This window comes from Phacochoerus africanus, chromosome 15 (assembly GCF_016906955.1).
Source record: "Phacochoerus africanus isolate WHEZ1 chromosome 15, ROS_Pafr_v1, whole genome shotgun sequence".
NCBI lineage: Eukaryota > Metazoa > Chordata > Mammalia > Artiodactyla > Suidae > Phacochoerus > Phacochoerus africanus.
The window spans coordinates 46,767,810-46,787,349 of NC_062558.1; the positions used below are offsets into that span (position 1 = coordinate 46,767,810).

The window sequence follows — 19,540 nt, forward strand, 5'->3', positions numbered from 1 at the left end:
GGCTCCAGGAGCAGGCTCTCACCCATGACCAAGAGAGATGGGAGCTGGGTCTCCCTCTACAGAGAAATGTGACCGAGTTCCACCAGATTACTGGAAGTTCAGCTTCAAGATCCCCACTCCCCACTCCAGGTAAGGTGACCAGCTCATTCCAGTTTACCCCAGACTTTCCCAGTTTGGGCACTGAAAGTCCACTGTCCCAGGAAATCTTTCTGTCCCGGGACTGGGATGTTTGGTCATCCTAATTGTGGCCCTCTCCCTCTCCCCAGGACACACATCCCAGAATCTCTTTTCTTTTAAATTTTTTGGCCACCTGGTGGCACATGGAATTCTCAGGCCATAGATCAGATCCTAGCCACAGCTGCAACTGAGCTGTGGCAACACCAGATCCTTTAACCCACTGTGCTAGGCTGGGGATTGAACCTGCGTCTTAATGCTGCAGAGACACCGCTGTTGCCATTGAGCCACAGCAGGAACTTACCCAGAATCTTTTCTTAACTACATTTACCTTGCTTGAAGTAGTAGGGCAGGTGGGTTGTCTTTGTGGCCCTCAGTGACATGCAATGCTGGTTAACTGAGCACTTGGTATAAATGGGTCCTAGCTCCATGGACGGTGCATTCCAGGCAGCAACCAAATGGATATTGGACAATTCTACAAGTAAGGAGTTACATAATTAGACCATTTCCAATTACTGTGGCATAAATTCCCCCCAAATTTAGCAGCCTAAAACAATAAACATTTATCATCTCACATGGTTCCAAATAGGTCAGGGATTCAGGAGTGGTTAGTGGGGATGGTTCTGGCTCAGGGTATCCCACAATGTTGCAGTCAAGATGTTGGCTTGGGAATTCTTGTTGTGGCTCAGCGGGTTAAGAACCCAACACAGTGTCTGTGAGGATGTGGGTTCAATCCCTGGCCTCACTTAGTGGGTTAAGGATCAATCCGGCGTTGCCACAAGATGTGGCGTAGGCTGGCAGCTGCAGCTCCCATTTGATCCCCAGTCCAGGAACTTCCATATGCTGCAGGTGTGGCCACAAAAAGAACGGGGAAAAAAAAAAAAGATGTTGGCTTGGACTCTGGTCACCTGATGGAGGCTGTGGGATCTGCTTCCAAGGTAGGTCACTCACACACCTGCAAGTCAGTGCTGGTTGTTGGGCAGAGGTCTCAGTTCCCTGCCAGTGAGCTTCTCCAGGTGCTGCTTAGGTGTCTTCACCACATGGCAGGTGAGTGATCCAAAAGAGAGTCAGGTGGAACCTTCAAGGACTTTTATGACTTAGCCTTGGAAGTCACACTGTCATTTTTGCATATTCCATTGGTTACACATGTCAGCCCTGCAGTGGGAAGGGGGCATGACAGGGGTGTGAATACCAATATGTAAGATTCCTGCATGCTGGCTACCACAATTAGGTTTTGCACTAGGCTCAACTTTGTGACTGGGATTGGACTCAGCCCTTCAAGCCATCTATTAGCAAGCCTCCCCAGAATCGCCATCTTCTGTCCTAGGATCTATGGCTCCCCTCCTTCTCTGAGGTCCCTTCCTGCCCACCACTGAGTCTGTGACATCTCTTTCATCCTCCCCTCTCTGTAGGGAGCTGACCCATCTCTTCTCCTCCCTCCCTCCTTTCCCAAAGCTGCCCTCATGGAATCGACCTTTGTAACTCGTTGCCAAGACCTACTGCCCAATCTGTGAAATGAAATGAGGGGAGCCAGGGACAAAGACAGATGGGCACAGCTGAGCAAAAAGAAGCAGGCAGGTTCATAAGTGTAAAATATGGACAAACCTGCCATCATCTATTCCCTGGGACAAATAGATCATCACTGAATGGGCTGCAGAAGAGCAAAGAGACAAATTACCCAGCTGTGGCAATGTCACCTGCTCCTTATTGATGGGCTTTCACACTCGGGCCCAACTGCTCTCTGAGAATTGCATTCTCCAGCTCCTAGGAGACCCCACACAGCAGTGGCAGGGACAAGAAAGCTTTTATGTCTCAGCTAGGGTATGAGCCCCACTGCCAAATCCCAGCCTTTCTGTAGTATGCATCATCTGCAGATATGAATTATGTATCCTTGACACAGTGCCACATAAAAACACTCTCAAAGCGCCACTCCGTGTCTAAACTGAAAATCATACAAACGCCAGAAAAGGAAAGCATATTGAACAATTTCAAAGCTGTTGGGATGGAATGAATTATAAATTGTGTTTACGCTGCTGCCACAAGGCGGCGTCTCTACAGCCAAGAACAGACTACGTTCTGTGTCATTAGCACCACGGAGCTAACCAGCCACCCTTTCTGTCATTATTGAATAAATCACACAGCTGTTAGTGTGCTTTGGACTCTAGCAACTGCTTTGTGTGACTACTGAGCTGTTATCTTGCCAGCCATTCATTGCCATTATAGACCACTTAAAAAAGCTGTAACAACGTTATTCAACATCATCCACAAAGTTGAAACACTACTGCTGAAAACCACACCCCCAATCAATACTTTGGAGTAGATCTTGGACATGATAAACACCACGAAGACTGAACCACCGCCCTGGCAGGTGGTGCTATAAATTTAGGAGTGTGCCCCCAGGTAGAGATAAGGCTACAAACATACGAAGCAGCATCGAAGGCAAAAATATGACAAGATGGTTGTAGATTTATGAGCTGTATGGAGCACATTTCATCGTCTAGTTCACATTCATTCCTATGGGGAAAAATGGGTCTTGGAAGACAAAGTTTGGAATCATGTAAAGTTTACAAATGCATCCTTCCTGAAAGAAATGTGATTTCCATGAACCTCCCAAGGAACCCTGACATAAATACAGCTCCTGGGGCCCACTCCTAGAAAGGGAACGTTTTGGGTTGAATTGCATCCTGTGAAATAATAGAAAATCTTTTTTTTTTTTTTGTCTCTGCCCCCTCATTCCTGGCACAGAGCTCCTAAAATTCTTGTCATTTCCTAAGTGATAAAAGCACTAGGAGCCCTTTTTTGTTTGAATATGAGTATTTGGTCTTTGACTATGGCTCCTGACACAGAACTCTTAAACCCGCTGGAATTTCCTGGGTGATAGGAACATCTTCTGCTCTAATGAGGCCAAGCTTGTGGGGCTCCTGGATAGGGGCTGGTTACCAGGAAGACTAAGCCATCATCAAAAGGTTGGAGACCCAGCCCCCATCCTCCAGGGAGGGGAGAGAGGCTAGAGACTGAGTTTATGATAGATTATGCCTACATGAGGGAGCCTCCATAAAAAGCCCAAAAGCATGGGGTTCACAGAGCTACCAGTTTGGTGGACACGTCCATGTGCTTGGAAAGTAGTGCACCCCAATGCCACAGGAACAGAAACTCCTGCTCCCTGCATAAACCCACTGCAGACCTCATCCTAGCTATCTCTTCATCTGCCTGTTCATCTGTGTCCTTTGTTAACTAAAAATCTGGTTAACCTAAGTGTTTGCTTGAGTTCTGTGAGCCAGGCCAGTCTAGCAAATTCTCTAACCCAGGGAGGAGGTCACAGGGTCCCCGATTTATAACCTGTCAGTCAGAAGTTTAGATTACAACCTGGACTTCCCATTGGGACCTGAAACCCGGGGCGGGAGTCGGGGGCAGTCTTGTGGAACTGAGCAGTAATCTGTGGGGTCTGTACTAACTCTAGTTAGTGTCAGAATTGAATTGAATTATAGGACATGCAGCTGGTGTCCCAGAGAATTGCTTGGTGTGGAAAACCTAGGCATGTGGTGTCAGAAGTGTTGTGAGTGTGAAAGTAAAGGAGAAACACAGGAGTGTTTTCCCATATGTGTCCCATAAAAAAAAGGATACTGAGGAGCTCCCATTGTGGCGCAGTGGTTAACGGATCTGACTAGGAACCATGAGGTCTCGGGTTCGATCCCTGCCTCCCTCAGGTGGGCTAAGGATCAGGGGTTGCTGTGGGCTGTGGTGTAGGTTGCAGACGCGGCTCAGATCTGGCGTTGCTGTGTCTCTGGCGTAGGCCGGCGGCTACAGGTCTGATTAGACCCCTAGCCTGGGAACCTCCATAGGCTGAGGGAAGCAGCCCTAGAAAAGGCAAAAAAACAAAAACAAAAAAAGATACTGAGGTCGTAAGCCCAGCACCTCAGAATGTGACCTTATTTGGAAATAGGGTCTTTACAGAGGTAACCAAGTTAAAATGAGGTCATTGGGGTGGGCTCTAACCCAACATAAGTGATGTCCTCATAAAAAGGGGAATCTTCTCTTTCCCTGCCACCACCGAGTCCTGCGGAGACAGAGGCTTGGGTGCACTCAAAATTTGGCTCCGCCCCTAACCCACGGACATGGCTGAGGAAGGCATTGCTGCTGGAGGTGTAATGGACATTAATACTGCTCTACAAGAGGTGCTGAAGACCGGCCTCATCCATGATGGCCTAGCACGTGGAATTCACCAAGCTGCCAAAGCCTTAGACAAATGCCAAGCCCATCTTTGTGTGCTTCCATCAACTGTGATGAGCTCATGCCCTTTGTGCTGAGCACCAGATCAACCTAATTATGGCGATGACAACAAGCAACTAGGGGAATGGGTAGGCCTCTGTAAAACTGACAGACAGGGAAAACCCCGTAAAGTGGTTGGTTGCAGTAGTGTGGTGGTGAAGGACTATGGCGAAGACTCTCAGGCCAAGGATGTCATTGAGGAGGACTTCGAATGCAAGAAATGGTCAAATAAAAAAACTGGTTCTTAAAAAGGAGTGGGGGGAACTCTTGGGAATTCCCTGGTGGCTCAGTGGGTTAAGGATCGGCGTAGTCACTACTATGGCGCAGTCCAATCCCTGGGCGGGGAACTTCTGCTTGCCCCAGGTGTGGCCAAAAAAAAGGAGGGCAGGGGAAAATTGGACACATAGACAGCCATGCGCAGAGGGAAAAGGATGCACAGAGACACAGGGAGAACACCATGGGAAGACTGGAGTGATGCAGCCACAAGCCATCGAACTTCTAGGGGTTCCAGAAGTTTCAAGAGGTAAGGAAAGATCCCCCACTACAGGTTAGAGGGAGCAGCACCCTGTGACACCTTGATCTCAGACTCCTGGCCTCCAGAGCTGGGAGATAGCACATTTCCGTTGTTCTGAGCCACTCAGTTCTTATGATGACTTTGTTACTCCAGCCTTGGAAACAAGTATCTACCTCAGCAAGGAGCACAGAAAAGAGCAGAAAATTGCCAATTAGGCATGGGCATGAATTTTAGGCCAGAAAATAGTCATGTTTCAGTGCTTGCTGTAGACAAGGCCTCATGTAACCTGCAGCACACCATCCATGGAAGACCAAGGGCCCACAGCTAGAGATCCAGGCTCTAATTCTATTAGGCTGTGTAGTCTTTGGCCAGTAACTTAGCTTGGGCATCTCAGTTTTCCTGTCAAATGGGCATAATAACCTACTGAATCATGAGAATTAAATGCAAATATATACATATGAAAATGAGAACTGGGGAGTTCCTGCCGTGGCTCAGCAGTTAACAAACCAGATAAGCATCCATGAGGACACAGGTTCGATCCCTGGCCTCCCTCAGTGGGTTAAGGATCTGGCATTCCTGTGAGCTGTGGTGTAGGTCCCAGACAGGGCGGCTCAGATTCCAAGTTGTGTGGCTCAGGTGTAGGCCGGTGGCTATAGCTCCGATTCAACCCCTAGCCTGGGAACCTCCATATGCCACAGGTGTGGCCCTAAAAAGACGAAAAGAAAATGAGCATGGAGTTAACATGTGCTCTGAGGCTTTGCTATTTGCAATCCCATTTCCTATTCTCCCCACTTTAGCTGATGATGAAATGGAGGTCCAAAAATGATAAAAACCTTTTCAAAATTACACAGCACCTTAGACACAGAGGATGCTAAATAAATATTAATTCCTATTTAAGGAGTTCCCCTTGTGGCTCAACAGGTTAAGGACCTGGCACTGTCTCTGTGAGGATGCGGTTTCGATTCTTGGCCTCCCTCAGTGGGTTAAGGATCCAGCAATGCTGCAAGCTGCAGCATAGGTGACAGAGGCAGCTCAGATCCAGTGTTGCTGTGACTGCAGCTGAGGCCGCAGGTGCGGCTGGGATTCAACTCCTGGCCTAGGAACTGTGTGCCTCAGGTGCCATAAAAAGGAATTCCTGCTGTGGCTCAGTGGAAAGGAATCTGACTAGCATCCATGAGGACGCAGGTTTGATCCCTGGCCTTGCTCAGTGGGTTAAGGATCCGGCGTTGTCATGAGCTGTGCTATAGGTCGCAGACGTGGCTCGGATCTGGTGTTGCTGTGGCTGTGGCATAGGCTGGTGGCTACAGCTCAGATTAGACCCCTGGCCTGGGAACCTCCATATGCCGTGGGTGTGGCCCTAAAAAAAGACAAAAAAAAGTAAAAAAAAAAACCACTTAAGAGGAGCTCTTGAACATGTCATATCATTTATTATTATGCCCATTTTTACAGATGAAGTAACTGAGGCTTGGAGAAGTTAAGTTCTGCCCAAAGTCACAGAAAAGTAGAAGTTCTCTACTCGGGTATGCCTGCCTCCAACACTGCAAGTGACAGCCTAGGCAAATTCAAGGATCTTCAATCCTAGGCCTGAAGGGAGGAAGGTAAGTGCCAGTGATTTCTTAAGGTCTTATAGGTTCTTACTCATCATTCATCAGGTAGCAGCTGCCTTCATCCAGGCTCAGTGCTTCAGGATAGCACCTTGGAGCATCCTAGCCTTGACCTCAGAAGGCGTAGGCCCCAGGTCACACATCACTGACCTTCTCAAGGAGGGGACAGAGGCATCCCCTGGTTTTGTCCTCAAAATCTCCAGACATTGTCAAATGCACCCCAGTGGGAAAGGATGTCACTTTGAGAACCACTGATCTGGTAGAATGCTGGAACAAATCATGTCAGGTGAGATCGGGATGAAAACAGTCTTGGATACAAACTGCGACTCTACCAATTATGACGCTGGGTGAATTACTTAGTTTCAGCCTTATCCGGTTTCCCCATGTATAAACTAGGAATATATATCTACTGAATAGGGTTTTAATAAAGAGCAAAATAGGTAAAGCATGCAAAGCACTTTGCAGAGTACCTTATATGGTAAGCACTTAATATTTTGTGACTATTAACATTGTTCCCATAGTTGAGACCATAAGTATTTCCTCATGCCCTTCACTTATTCATGCAACAAATATTTATTAACTGGTGTCTGTGTGCCAGTTCTTTCTTAGCGAGCCCTATATGAATTTTTCCTTCTCAGAACCTTCTCTGGTACATACTATTTATTACCATCTCTATTTATTCCTTGTGAATGGCACTTTTAATGACAGCATAGTATTCCATCACATCTATTTTGATTCCTGGCCCTGGCCTCGCTTCTGAGATCTAGAACCATACATCTACCCAGATGTCTCCCTAGGAATGCTAAATTTCAGCCAATCAGGCCAGTGCCTAGCACCCAGGGAGCCTTCCATAAAAACAAGCTATTACTGGCCATCAGTGTCATTTTCAGCCCCTGCTGCGTGATTCACTCCTCAGTGGCCCAGAGTCGCTTATTTTCTGTCAGCAGCTTTGTCCCTCGGTTAAAGCTGTGATTTGTTGTCCCTGTGGGGAGCCCATAGGAAATCTAGCCTGGTTTTCCCACCTGCAGGGAAGAAGAGAAGCAATGAAAATAAAGACACTCCCACGCTAAGCCCACAGTGCCCTAAACAATCAGTTTGGTGGGGAGAATTTGCTAGCAGTAGGCAGGGCATAAAGTTCTCCCATGGCAGCCTGGCTGGGTGTGCCAGCAAATGTTACTGGAGCCTGGGTGGTGCTTCACGGGCACTGTGGTGGCCTATGGGGAAGAGTAATTTATGCTCTTAATAGAGTTATAGCATCAGTGTCTGCTGAGGGCTCCAGAACTGTAGTTCAGGGTCTTGGGGCTGTAACCAGGAGGAGCAATTCAGAAGCCACCACCAGGGAAGGAGAGCAGAGTAGAGGTAATACAAGCAGTCTCTGGGTAGAACAGACCTGGGTTTGAGTTCCAGCTTTGCCTCTCAGCAGTTAGATGCTAGCCAGCAAGTAGCTCAGTCATGCTGAGCTTTTTCTTCACCTGTAGAGTGGGGGTGGGGGTGGGGGTGATAATGATAGTTAATACCTGTGCAACGCTTAGCCTTCAACCACTCAGCTAGGCAACCACTAAGAGTTAACTTAAAAATTGGATTAAAAGAGACACACACACACAGGAGTTCCAGTTGTGGCTCAGCAACTAGTATCCAAAGAGGACTCGGATTCAATCCCTGGCCTCCCTCAGTGGTTTAAGGATCCCGCATTGCTGTGATGTAGGTCGCAGATGCGGCTCAGATCTGGCATTGCTGTGGCTGTGGTGTAGACTGGCAGCTGCAGCTCCAGTTGGACCTCTATCCCGGGCGCTTCCATATGCCCCAGGTGTGGCCCTAAAAAACCACAACAAAAACACAGAAAGTTATACTCCCCTACCTCTCTCTCTCACACACATTCATTGTAACCCTTGAGGAAGTTTAAACAAAAATCATGTATATGATCTGAAACTGGAAATCACACAGAACACAACATAAAAACTGCTTTCATTTTTCTAGTTTTTTAAATCTACAGAAAGAATAATTTCCTAAGATTCAACGTAGTATGACCAGTTACTTATCTAAAGCTTTATATGGATGATCTCGCTTAAATTCCTCAACAACTCCATGAGACAGATGCAATTATTTCCCCCTCCCGCGGTAACAACTAGAATTTCTCCTCAACAGAAGCTGAAGGACTTGGCGGAAACTGCCCGCTACCAAGCGGCCTCAAGTGATTTGAAAGTTTAAGAAAAACCAAGTCAGTACATGTAATACATGCAATTAAGTGCTAAACAGGATTGGCCGCTCGGCGTTCGAAACGCAGTCTCCTGGGGCGCCACACTCGGCGCAGACCTGGTCCGAAGGGCAGTCCCTTGCTGAACTGAGGAGTGACTCATCTCCCGCGCCCCGGGAGCAGCCTCTTCTTGTTTTCCCGGGAAAGGCGCGCCGGGTTCCCCGCGTCAACCAGTCTTGCTAGAGTAGGCGTACCCCTACGAACAAAAGCGTTCGGAGTGACGCTGCCTTAGCCACTCAACGTCGAGGGCAATCCCGCGCCTCCAATTAGATCTGAACTTCCAATTGGTAAAGTCCTACTGAAGAAGGTGGGACAGCGGGAGAAAGTCCCGCCTCCCTCAGAGTTCTCAGCCAATCGTGGTGTCTAGGCTGCAGCCGCCGAGTTAAGGTGCGTTGCGTGTATTGCTCCGAAGGGCCTGAGGGCGGAGCAGGGAGCAGGCCGGGGGCTGCGGGGAGGGGACGCTTCCCGCGGGTGCGCGGAGCTAGGACGGTGACAGCCACGCGCGCACGTGCGCGCCTGGCTGGAGAGCGGCCCCTGAGACCTCTGTTGGCCGCTGAGAGGCGCGCGGGGTCTGGGCAGCCGCCGTCTAGGGCCCCCGTCCCTGGGCGTCCCCAACGTTCCCAGCCCGAGTCCCGGCGAGAGCCGGGCGGTGCCCGCCTTGTCTGTCCCTGATCGCGATCTCTCCCCGCGGCCATCAGGGTCCGCCCCCCAACTCCCCTTTCCGTTCCCAGGGCACGGTCCTCGCGGCCCATGCTGGCCGCTGGGGGCCCGCGCCGCTCAGACAGCTCCCGGGCCGGCCGGCCGGCCACCATGGTGGCCCTGAGGCCTGTGCGGCTTCTCCAGGGAGGCTAAAAGGTCCAGAGTGCAGGCCCCGGGGCCCCAGGTTCCCGGGCCTGAGCCCCACGCCATGGCCGGGGCCATCGCTTCCCGAATGAGCTTCAGCTCTCTCAAGAGGAAGCAGCCCAAGACGTTCACCGTGCGGATCGTCACTATGGACGCGGAGATGGAGTTCAATTGCGAGGTAACCGGCCGGCAGCCCCTACGGGCTGCAGCGAAGGGAGGCCTGGCGGGATCGGGCCCTGGTGCGGGTCTGGCACCGACCTGGGCGCCCTTGCCGCGGTGACAGTTGAGGTGGAAGCTTCGGGATTCTGTTTATATCATCTCTGGGCAAAGACTGAGAGGGTCAGAACCGGAAGGAGCCATCTAGGCCCAAATCGTCATGTTAAAGATAATCGCTGCTTTTTTCAATGGGGCTTTTGGGTTTGGAAGTGCTTCCTGAAGGTTTTCATTCATTGTTATTCCAAGAGTCTGAAAACATCCGTGGTAGCGAAATTTAATTTTCAGTGTCAGGCTTTAACTTCAGCTTTATAGAGTTTTTAACTTTATCCGATTATATTATGTACCCCAGCTATTAAAAGTTGCATCTCACTTTATTGCACCGTCTACAGTAGTTGTTTCCCTTTTTCACAGCTTAAATTTTCTGGAAAAAACTCTTCGAGGAAAAAGATGATATCCTAAACTTTCCCTACAGTTTGTATCACAATGATAAGTTATCCTTTATTGAATACTTCCTAAGTGTCAGACATTCATACACTTATCACTCAAAACAACTCATTTAGGTGGGTACCCCAAACCATATATCCAGTAAATGGTGAAGGAGCGTTTTGATTTGAGCTAATACAGTACTGCTCTCAAGTAATTTTATGTCCTTGCTACTCAGAGTGTGGCCTGGGGACAAGCAGAATTGGCAACAGCAACATAAGTCAGTGGTTGGCAATTTTTTTTCTGTAACGGGCCCATAATAAATTTTTTCAGCTTTTCAAGCCTTAGGGTCCGAGTTGCAACTACTCAACTCTTCAGTTCTACCTCTGTAGAACAAAAATGGCCTTAGGCAGGATCCCGTCCAGCCTGACAGGGTGAGGAACTCCAGTGACATGGTGCTCTGTAAACTGATAAAATTTATTTTTAAAAAAAATTTAGGAGTTCCTGTCGTGGCTGAGTGGAAACAAGTATCCATGAGGACACAGGTTCGATCCTTGGCCTCCCTCAGTGGGTTAAGGATCTGGCATTACTGTGAGCTGTGGTGTAGGTCACAGACACAGTTTGGATCCCGTGTTGCTGTGGCTGTGGTGTAGGCCAGTGGCTACAGCTCCGATTCGACCCCTAGCCTGGGAACTTCCATATGCCACAGGTATGGCCCTAAAAAGACAAAAAAAAAACGAAAAACCAATTTAGAGAGTTCTCTGGTGGCAAAGCAGGTTAAGGATCCAACGTTGTCACTGCTGTGGCTCTATGGCTTGGGTCACTGCTGTGGCGTGGGTTCAGTCCCTGGCCCTGGAACTTCTACATGCCGTAGGTGTGGCCCAAAAAAATTTTTTTTTGTAAACCCTCTGGAAGTTGTTCTAAGAGCAGACATCAAGTGAAGAAGCATCTACTCAAGAAAATCTATGAAGGGGGGGTCCCGTCATGGTGCAGTTGTTAACGAACCCTACTGGTATCTGTGAGGACGGGGGTTCAATTCCTGGCCTTGCTCATCGGGTTAAGGTTTCACTGAGCTGTGGGTATAGGTCAGAGACGCAGCTTGGATCCTGCATTGCTGTGGCTGTGGTATAGGCCAGCAGCTGTAGCTCCGATTGAACCCCTAGCCTGGGAACCTCCATGTGCCGTGGGTGCGGCCCTTTAAGACCAAAAAAGAAAAAAGAGAAAGAAAATCTATGAAAATTCGGTAAAGGAGTTCCATTGTGTTTCAGCAGTTATGAACCTGACTAGTATCCATGAGGATGCAGGTTTGATCCCCCACCTCGCTCAGTAGGTTAAGAATCTGGCGTTACCCTGTGCTACAGTATAGGTCACAGACGTGGCTCTGATGCTGCATTGCTGTGGCTGTGGTATAGGCCAGCAGCTACAGCTCTGATTTGACCCCTGGCCTGGGACCTTCCCTATGCTGCAGGTGTGGCCTTAAATAGAAAAAAAAAAATCTGTAAGAAAGGCAGGAGTTTGTGGTATTTGAACCAGGACCATACCACCCTCCCTGCTCCCAGCTCTACAAGGTAGAGATTCTGCTCTCAACCCCCGCAGCCCAGTACACAGGGCTTCCTCTCCCCCTACCCCCTAGGCAGACAGCCTTCTTCCCAGAAGTGCATGGTTTAGGGCTTCTGCCCAAGGCTACTTGTTGCTGAGGCTAAATCCTGGGTGAGTGAAGCTGAATCATGGAGCTTCCTTCTTCCACCCAGCTCTTACTTATGGAATGTGGGCTGTATTACAGGTGTGGCTCTCCGAGAATACTGGAGTCCCAATGACTGTCTTTCACCCTCAGTTTGTGAGATGGTGGTTCCAGCCAGGAGAAGCAAACTGAGAAGGCCTCAGGCTACTGTGTCTTCCCTTACCCCCTTCTATCTGGGGCTCAGAGATTTTGCCTGGAGGGAGAAGCAGGTTTTAAAACCCTTAGCTCCTTGCAGAAAGTAGTGACTTTTTGTTTGCAAATAGAGTGTGGAGAATTTATGCCTAAGGGGACTCTCAAGAACTGAAGAGCTTTTGGTGAAAGGCAATTGGGAAATTTGTGGATTTAATGAAGATACTGTATAGTCTATAGGCCAGTTAGTTTGTAGGAGTCAATAAAACATCTGGAAAGAACCAAACTAAAATTCTGGAGTTGGAAAATACAATGACTGAGATGAAAAATTCACTAGAGGGGCTCAAGGTAAATTCCAATTGGCAGAAGAAATAATTTGTACTTGAAGATAGATTGATAGAATTTATATAAGCTGAAGAGAAGAGAGAAAAAGAATGAAAACTGTACAGAGCCTCAGAGAAATGAGGATCTTTCAGTGCACTAACATATGTGCAAGGGGACTACCAGGAGAGGAGAGAGAAAAAATATTCAAAAAAATAATGTCTGTGGAGTTCCTTGATGATGCAGCAAGTTAAGTCACTGTCATTGCTCAAGTCACTGCCATGGGGTGTTTCAGTCCTTGGGCTGGAGACTTTTGCATGCTGTGGATGTGGCCAAAAAAAAAAAGGCTGAAACTTCCTAAATTAATTGAAAAACAATAACCTGTATCTTCAGGAAGTTCAGTGAACTCCAAAGAGGATAAACACAAAGAGATTCACAAACAGACTCATAGTAAAAGTATTGATAGATTAGGGAAACAATCTTGAAAGCAGCAAGAAAAAAAACGACTTGGTACTTACAATGGAAACCCAGTAACATTAACAGCTACTTCTCAGCAGAGGCTGTGGAGGCCAGAGATGGATGTCATTCAGAAGTGCTCAAAGGCAAAACTTGTCAGCTAAGAATTCTATATCCAACACAGCTGGATATTAATGAAAAGGACATTTAAAAAATAAAGTTGAGTTCCCTTTATGGCTCAGCAGTTAACAAACCTGACTAGGATCCATGAGGTTGCGGGTTTGATCGCTGGCCTTGTTCAGTGGGTTAAGGATCCAGTGTTGCCGTGAGCTGTGGTGTAGGTCACAGACTCGGCTGAGATCTGGCATTGCTGTGGCTGTGACGTAGGCCGGCAGCTGTAACTCCTATTCCACCTCTAGCCTGGGAACTTCCACATACCGCAGGTGCAGCCCTAAAAAGCAAAAAAATAAAATACAGTAAAAATAAAGTTGAAATACTTTTCCAGATAAACAAAAATAGAGAATTTGTGGGTTTTTTTTTTTTTTTTTTTGGCTCTTCTAGGGCCCTTCCCGCGGTATGTGGAGGTTCCCAGGCTAGGGGTCGAATCGGAGCTGTAGCCGCTGGCCTACGCCAGAGCCACAGAAACACGGGATCCGAGCCAGGTCTGCAACCTACACTACAGCTCACGGCAACGCCGGATCCTTAACCCACTGAGCAAGGCCAGGGGCCAAACCTGCAACCATGGTTCCTAGTCGGATTCGTTAACCACTGCACCACAACGGGAACTCCAAAAATTTGTTGTTTAAAGTCCCATCTTACAAGAAATACTAAAGGAAGTTCTTCAGGCTTAAAGCAAGTGACCCTGTAGATAGTAATTCAAATCCGTGTGAAAAAAAATCAAGAGCACCAGTAAAGGTAATTATGTAATTATAAAATATAGTATAAATGTATATTTTCCTCCTCTCTTCATTTAGAGGATTTAAAATGCAATTGCATAAAATAATTTGTATTTAATATATTGTTCAGCCAATAACACAAAAATGTAATGTATGTGTAATATACTTGCCAAAAACAGCACAAAAGAGGTGGGTGGGAACAAAGCTATAAAAGGCTAAGAAATAACTAAATGATAAAGTAATAACTGTAACAATGTATTGTTGGGTTTGTAACTTTAATAGATGTAATATGTAATAATTATAATACTGTAGAAAAAGAAGGGAGTAGAGTTACATAGGAATAACATTTTTCTTTCTGTCCCTGCTGTGCTATGGTATGCATAAGTTCCTGGGCCAGGGATCGAACCCGAGCCAGGCCAGTGACAACACCATATACGTAAACCCACTGCACCACCAGGAAACTCTCTAACATTTCTATATAGCACTGGAATTAGGCCAGTACAAATCTGAGGCTGATTCCGATAAGTTAGGATTACATGGTAAACCCTAGAATAATTGCTTTAAATAGAATCTTTAGGGTGTTCCCTGGTGTTCTGGTAGTTAGGACTCAGTGCTTTCACTGCTGCAGCCCAGGTTTAATCCCTTGTATGGGAACTGAGATCCCACATTAAGTTGCCTCATTCTGTGGCCCCCACTCCCCAAAAATATTTAAAAGTATAGCGGAAAAATAAATAAATAAAAATACAGGAGTTCCTGTTGGGACACAGTAGAAACGAATCCGACTAGGAACCATGAGGTTGTGGGTTCGATCCCTGGCCTCCCTCAGTGGATTAAGAATCTGGTGTTGCTGTGAGCTGCAGTGTAGGTTGCATACACGGCTCAGATCTGGCATTGCTGTGGCTGTGGCATAGGCCAGCAGCTGTAGCTCTGATTTGACCCCTAGCCTGGGAACCTCTGTATGCCATGAGTGCACCCTAAGAAGCCAAAAAAAAAAAAAAATATATATATATATATATATGGAAAGAGAGAGAGAGGAGGAGTTCCCATTGTGGCTCAGCAGTAATGAACCTGACTAGTATCCATGAGAACGAGGTTCTGTCCCTGGCCTCGTTCAGTGGGTTAAGGATCTGGTGTTGCTCTGAGCTGTGGTGTAGGCCAGCAGCTACAGCTCCAATTCGACCCCTAGCCTGGGAACTTCCATATGCTGCGAGTGTGGCCCTGAAAAGCAAAGAAAAAAAATCATTAAAGAAATTTAAATGCTTCTCTACAAAATATTCTTAATGCCAGTCATATGGTAGAGGAATCTGAATAGGCTTATAACAAGTGAAGAGAGTAAATTAGCAATAAAAATACTACCCACAGTGAAAAACCCAGGTTCTACCCACTAGAGGCCCACGTGGCTTCACCACTGAATTCTACCAAAATCTCAAGAGCAATAAATACCAATTCTTCACAAACTTTTCCAAAAAAAAAAAGAAAAAAGAAAAGAAGGGACCACTTCCCAACTCATTTTATGAGGCCATTCTTAAACTGATACCGAAACGAGAGCAACTAGAGACCAATATCTTTTATGAATATGGAAGTGAAAATCCTTATCAAAAATATTAGGACTTCAGCAACATATTAAAAAAAAAAAACACCTGAGTTCCTCTTGTGGTTCAGTGAATTAAGAATAAGAACCCAACTAGTATCTGTGAGGTTGTGGGTTCGATCCCTGGCTTCAGTCATTGGATTAAGGATACGGCATTGCCGTGAGCTGTGGTGTAGATCTCAGATATGGCTCAGATCTGGCGTAGGCCAGCAGCTGCAGCTCCGATTTGATCCCTAGCCTGGGAACTTACATATACCACAGGTGTGGCCCCCAAAAATAAAAAAATTAAAAAGAAAACTATCTACCATCACTAAGTGGACTTTAATCCCAGGAATACAGGTTGGTTTAATATCCAAAAATCAGTTAATATAGTGTAATGTGTCATATCAATAGAATAAAAAGCAAAAAATTACAAGATTATCTCAATAGTTGTAGAAAAAAATGACAAAATCCAATAGCATTTCATGATAAAAACACTCAACAAAATAGGAATAGAAGGGAATTTCCTCAGCCTGATAAAGAGCATCTGTGAAGACTCTAGTATTACACTTAATGGTGAAAGACTAGATGTTTACCCTCTAAGATCAAGAACAAGACAAGGATGTCCACTCTTTGTCATTTCTTTCTTTCTTCTTCTTCTTTTTGGGGGTCTTTTAGGGCCATTCCCATGGCATATGGAAGTTACCAGGCTAGGGGTCAAATTGGAGCTGTAGCTGCTGGCCGACACCACAGCCACAGTAACACAGGATTCAAGACTCATCTGTGCCCTACACCACAGCTCACGGCAATGCCAGATCCTTAACCCACTGAACGAGGCCAGGGATCAAACCTGCATCCTCATGGATACTTGTCAGGTTCAATACTGCTGAACCATGGTGGGAACTCCTAAATAGGTGGATTTTAAGATATTAATATCTCAATAAAACTGTTTTTTTAAAAAAGCAGCCTTTAGGGAGCTCGCATTGTAGTGCAGTGGATTAAGGATCTGATGTTGTCACTGTATGGTTCAGGTTGCTGCTGTGGTGTGGGTTCTATCTCTGAACTGAGTATTTCTACATGCTATAGGTGTGGCCAAAATAAATAAATAAAAATAAAAAGTAGGCCTGCACCACAGCCACAGCCATGACAGATCCAAGTCACATCTTCGACCAAAGCTGCAGCTTATGGCAATGCCAGAGCCTTAACCCACTGAGCAAGGCCAGAGGTGGAACCCATATCTTCAGAGACATTATGTCAGGTGCTTAACCCACTGAGCCACAAGGGGAACTTCCTGGACATTGAAATTGGAATCATATAATTTTCACAAGTGAGAAATGTTATTAAAAATTTATTTTCAATCATTTAAAAATGTAAAACTCATTCTTAACTCTCAAACTTCACAGAAACAGGCAGTGGGTTGAATTTATCTGTGGGCCTTAGTTTACACCCCTGATGGAAGTTACTGTTTGATAAATGTTGTGAAAGAATGACCCATAGGGAAAGTAATTTTTAGTTCAGCCATAAATTATAAAGAAAAACTCTTGTTTTTCCTTCTTTAACAGATCCCAGACCCCAAGAGGATGGACAGTATTATCAGCAAAATCAGGGTTTCTCAACCTTGGCACTGTTGACATTTGGCCTGGGAATCCTTTGTAGTGGGGACAGTACTGTGCATTGTAGGATGTTGAGCAGTATCTCTGGCTTCTACCCACTGATGACAGTGGCACCCCCTACTTTGCCCCAGTTGTGACAATTAAAAATATCTTCAGACTCTGTCAAGTGTCCCTGAAAGGAAAACACCCCCTTCCCTCCACTTCAAGAACCACTGATCTATAGGAAGGAATAATATTCAGAGAGGCAGAATGTTATAGTATACAGCCTGGCAAACTTTTTTTTTTTTGCTTTTTAGGGCCGCACCTGCGGCATATGGAGGCTCCCAGGCTAGAGGTCGAATCAGAGCTACAGCAACCAACCTACACCACAGCCACAGCCACAGCCACACCAGACCCTTAACCCACTGAGCGAGGCCAGGGATTGAACCTGCAACCTCATGGTTCCTAGTCAGATTTGTTTACACTGCTCCACAATGGGAACTCCAGCAGCCTGGCAAACTTTAATATACACATAAATGACCTGAGTGTCTTGGTAAAATGCTGATTCTTGTCTTGTAGTTTTGTGGTTGCCTAAGAGTTCCATGTTTCTAACAAATTCTCAATTAATGCCACTACTACTGGTCCAGGGACTACACTAATAGCACAGCAGTGGTAGAAAGTGCATGGCTTTGAAATAAGACAGACCTGGGATTGATTTCCAGCTAAACTACCTTAAAGCCTAGATGCTTAAGCTCTCTGAACCTCAATTTGCACATCAGTAAAATGGAACTAATATTACTGACTGTGCCAGGTTGTTAGAAGGACTCATGGAATGCTTGGTTGGGCAGAAAGGAAGGGACTGTAGTCAGCTTCAACTAGGAGGCTCGGGTCACTGTGGGCACTGACTGCCCTTTTGTGATTTGTCCAGCCATTGCATCTCATCAAACCTCAGATTCCCAGTGAATAATACCTGATTGTGGAGTTCCCATCGTGGCTCAGTGGTTAATGAATCCGACTAGAAACCATGAGGTTGTGGGTTCAATCCCTGGCCTTGCTCAGTGGGTTAAGGATCCGGCGTTGCCATGAGCTGTGGTGTATGTCAAAGACGCAGCTCGGATCTGGTGTTGCTGTGGTTGTGATGTAGGCCAGCAGCTACATCTCTGATTAGACCCCTAGCCTGGGAACCTCCATATGCTGCAGGTGCGGCCCTAGAAAAAGACCAAAAAAAAAACCTGATTGTAAATGATGTTCATATAGTCTCTTGAAGAGTTTCTGCTGTGGTTTCACTGTGGTTTCATGGAAATGAACCCGACTAGTATCCATGAGGATTTGAGTTTGATCTCTGGCCTTGTTCCATGGGTTAAGGATCTGGCGTTGCCGAGAGCTATAGTGTAGATTGCAGACATGGCTCCGACCTGGTGTTTCTGTGGCATAGGCTGGCAGCTGTAGCTCCCATTCGACCCCTAGCCTGGAAACTTCCATAAGCTGCACCTGCGGCCCTAAGAAAAAATTTCTGTTGAAAGTAACCGTATTTTGATTTATGATAGCGGAGAGAACTCTGAGAAGTCATTAGTCTTACTCTCCTACTCTGTTTTCATGTTGTATCTTAACAAGCAAGATGCTAATGCAAGGAGATGGTAGATGCATTCTGAAAGAAGAGAGATGATATCTAAGGAATTCTGAGGCTTTTTTGAGATCAAATGCAGGTGGCTTTCTAAGAACTCAATTTCAGAACCAGTGGTAGTTAATGTAATGAATCATGTTATCCTGTGCTAATAAGTTCAGACTTTATGCTGCAGAGATAGGGAAAAACCTTTTTCTTGCACTATTGGCTGCATTGCACAATTGGCTTGATGCTTTGGAAGATTTTCCCACTTGAAAGATTTGATATTTGTCATTTTGAGAAAGTGGGTGCTGAACGGAATTTGCCAGGAGGCTAAATGGTTATTTTTTATCTAGGCTGGAATTTTACTCTAATAATTCAATCTCTCAGTAAGAAGAGCCAGATGTGAAAAATTTCTTGAAATTGAGTTGTGAGAGATCCTGATACCATCTTATATTGAAGACAAAGCCACCTTCTCCTGTTGGTTGGCATCCCAAACATTTTCACATACCTGAGGGGAATTATGACTGGATTAAATACCAACATTACAGATCATTCCAACATTCAAGGAGACAGAAAGTGGTCCACGACAGAAGGAACTTTCGAAAGGGGAAAACAAAGATTGAGTCTGGTGATTTCAGTAAGATGTTAAATCCTAGACATCCCAAGATTTAGGCAAATGATTCCCTTCCAAGATGTAAATCCCAAGAGGGAGTTCAGACTGGTGTTTGAACCCTGGCTTCTCCGTGGCTCCTCTGTGTGTCCTTGGGCGCATCTTTTTTGCCTCCCAGGCTTCAGTTCTTCAATTGAAAAATAAGAGAGGAGAACTTGATTTCAGAGGCCCTCAGCTTTGGAGTTCCCACTGTGGCTCAGCAAATTAAGAATCCAACATAGTGTCCTTGAGGATGCAGGTTCAACTCCTGGCCTCCCTCAGT

General features: G+C 46.2%; 1 protein-coding gene, 1 long non-coding RNA gene and 1 pseudogene across 4 annotated transcripts in view; 2 read left to right on the forward strand and 1 right to left on the reverse strand.

Annotated features, from left to right (window-relative positions):
- The first annotated feature begins 4,289 nt into the window (after positions 1 to 4,289).
- On the forward strand, positions 4,290 to 4,691 carry LOC125116936 (40S ribosomal protein S12-like; annotated as a pseudogene).
- A 1,707-nt stretch (positions 4,692 to 6,398) lies between these two features.
- On the reverse strand, positions 6,399 to 9,000 carry LOC125115478 (uncharacterized). Its single transcript, XR_007132115.1, has 3 exons — positions 8,875 to 9,000; positions 7,952 to 8,033; positions 6,399 to 7,583 (listed from the first exon to the last, which is right to left on the reverse strand). It is a non-coding gene; the product is annotated as an uncharacterized LOC125115478 (long non-coding RNA).
- A 252-nt stretch (positions 9,001 to 9,252) lies between these two features.
- NF2 (NF2, moesin-ezrin-radixin like (MERLIN) tumor suppressor) overlaps positions 9,253 to 19,540 on the forward strand; it is a 70,806-nt gene continuing 60,518 nt past the window's right edge. For 2 of the 3 annotated variants that reach the window (XM_047759810.1, XM_047759811.1), the window contains exon 1: positions 9,253 to 9,836. In XM_047759810.1, the coding sequence (XP_047615766.1) occupies positions 9,723 to 9,836 (114 nt within the window). In that variant the 5' untranslated portion in view covers positions 9,253 to 9,722. The remainder of the gene's footprint in view (positions 9,837 to 19,540) is intronic. The other variant, XM_047759809.1, reaches the window with a different exon arrangement.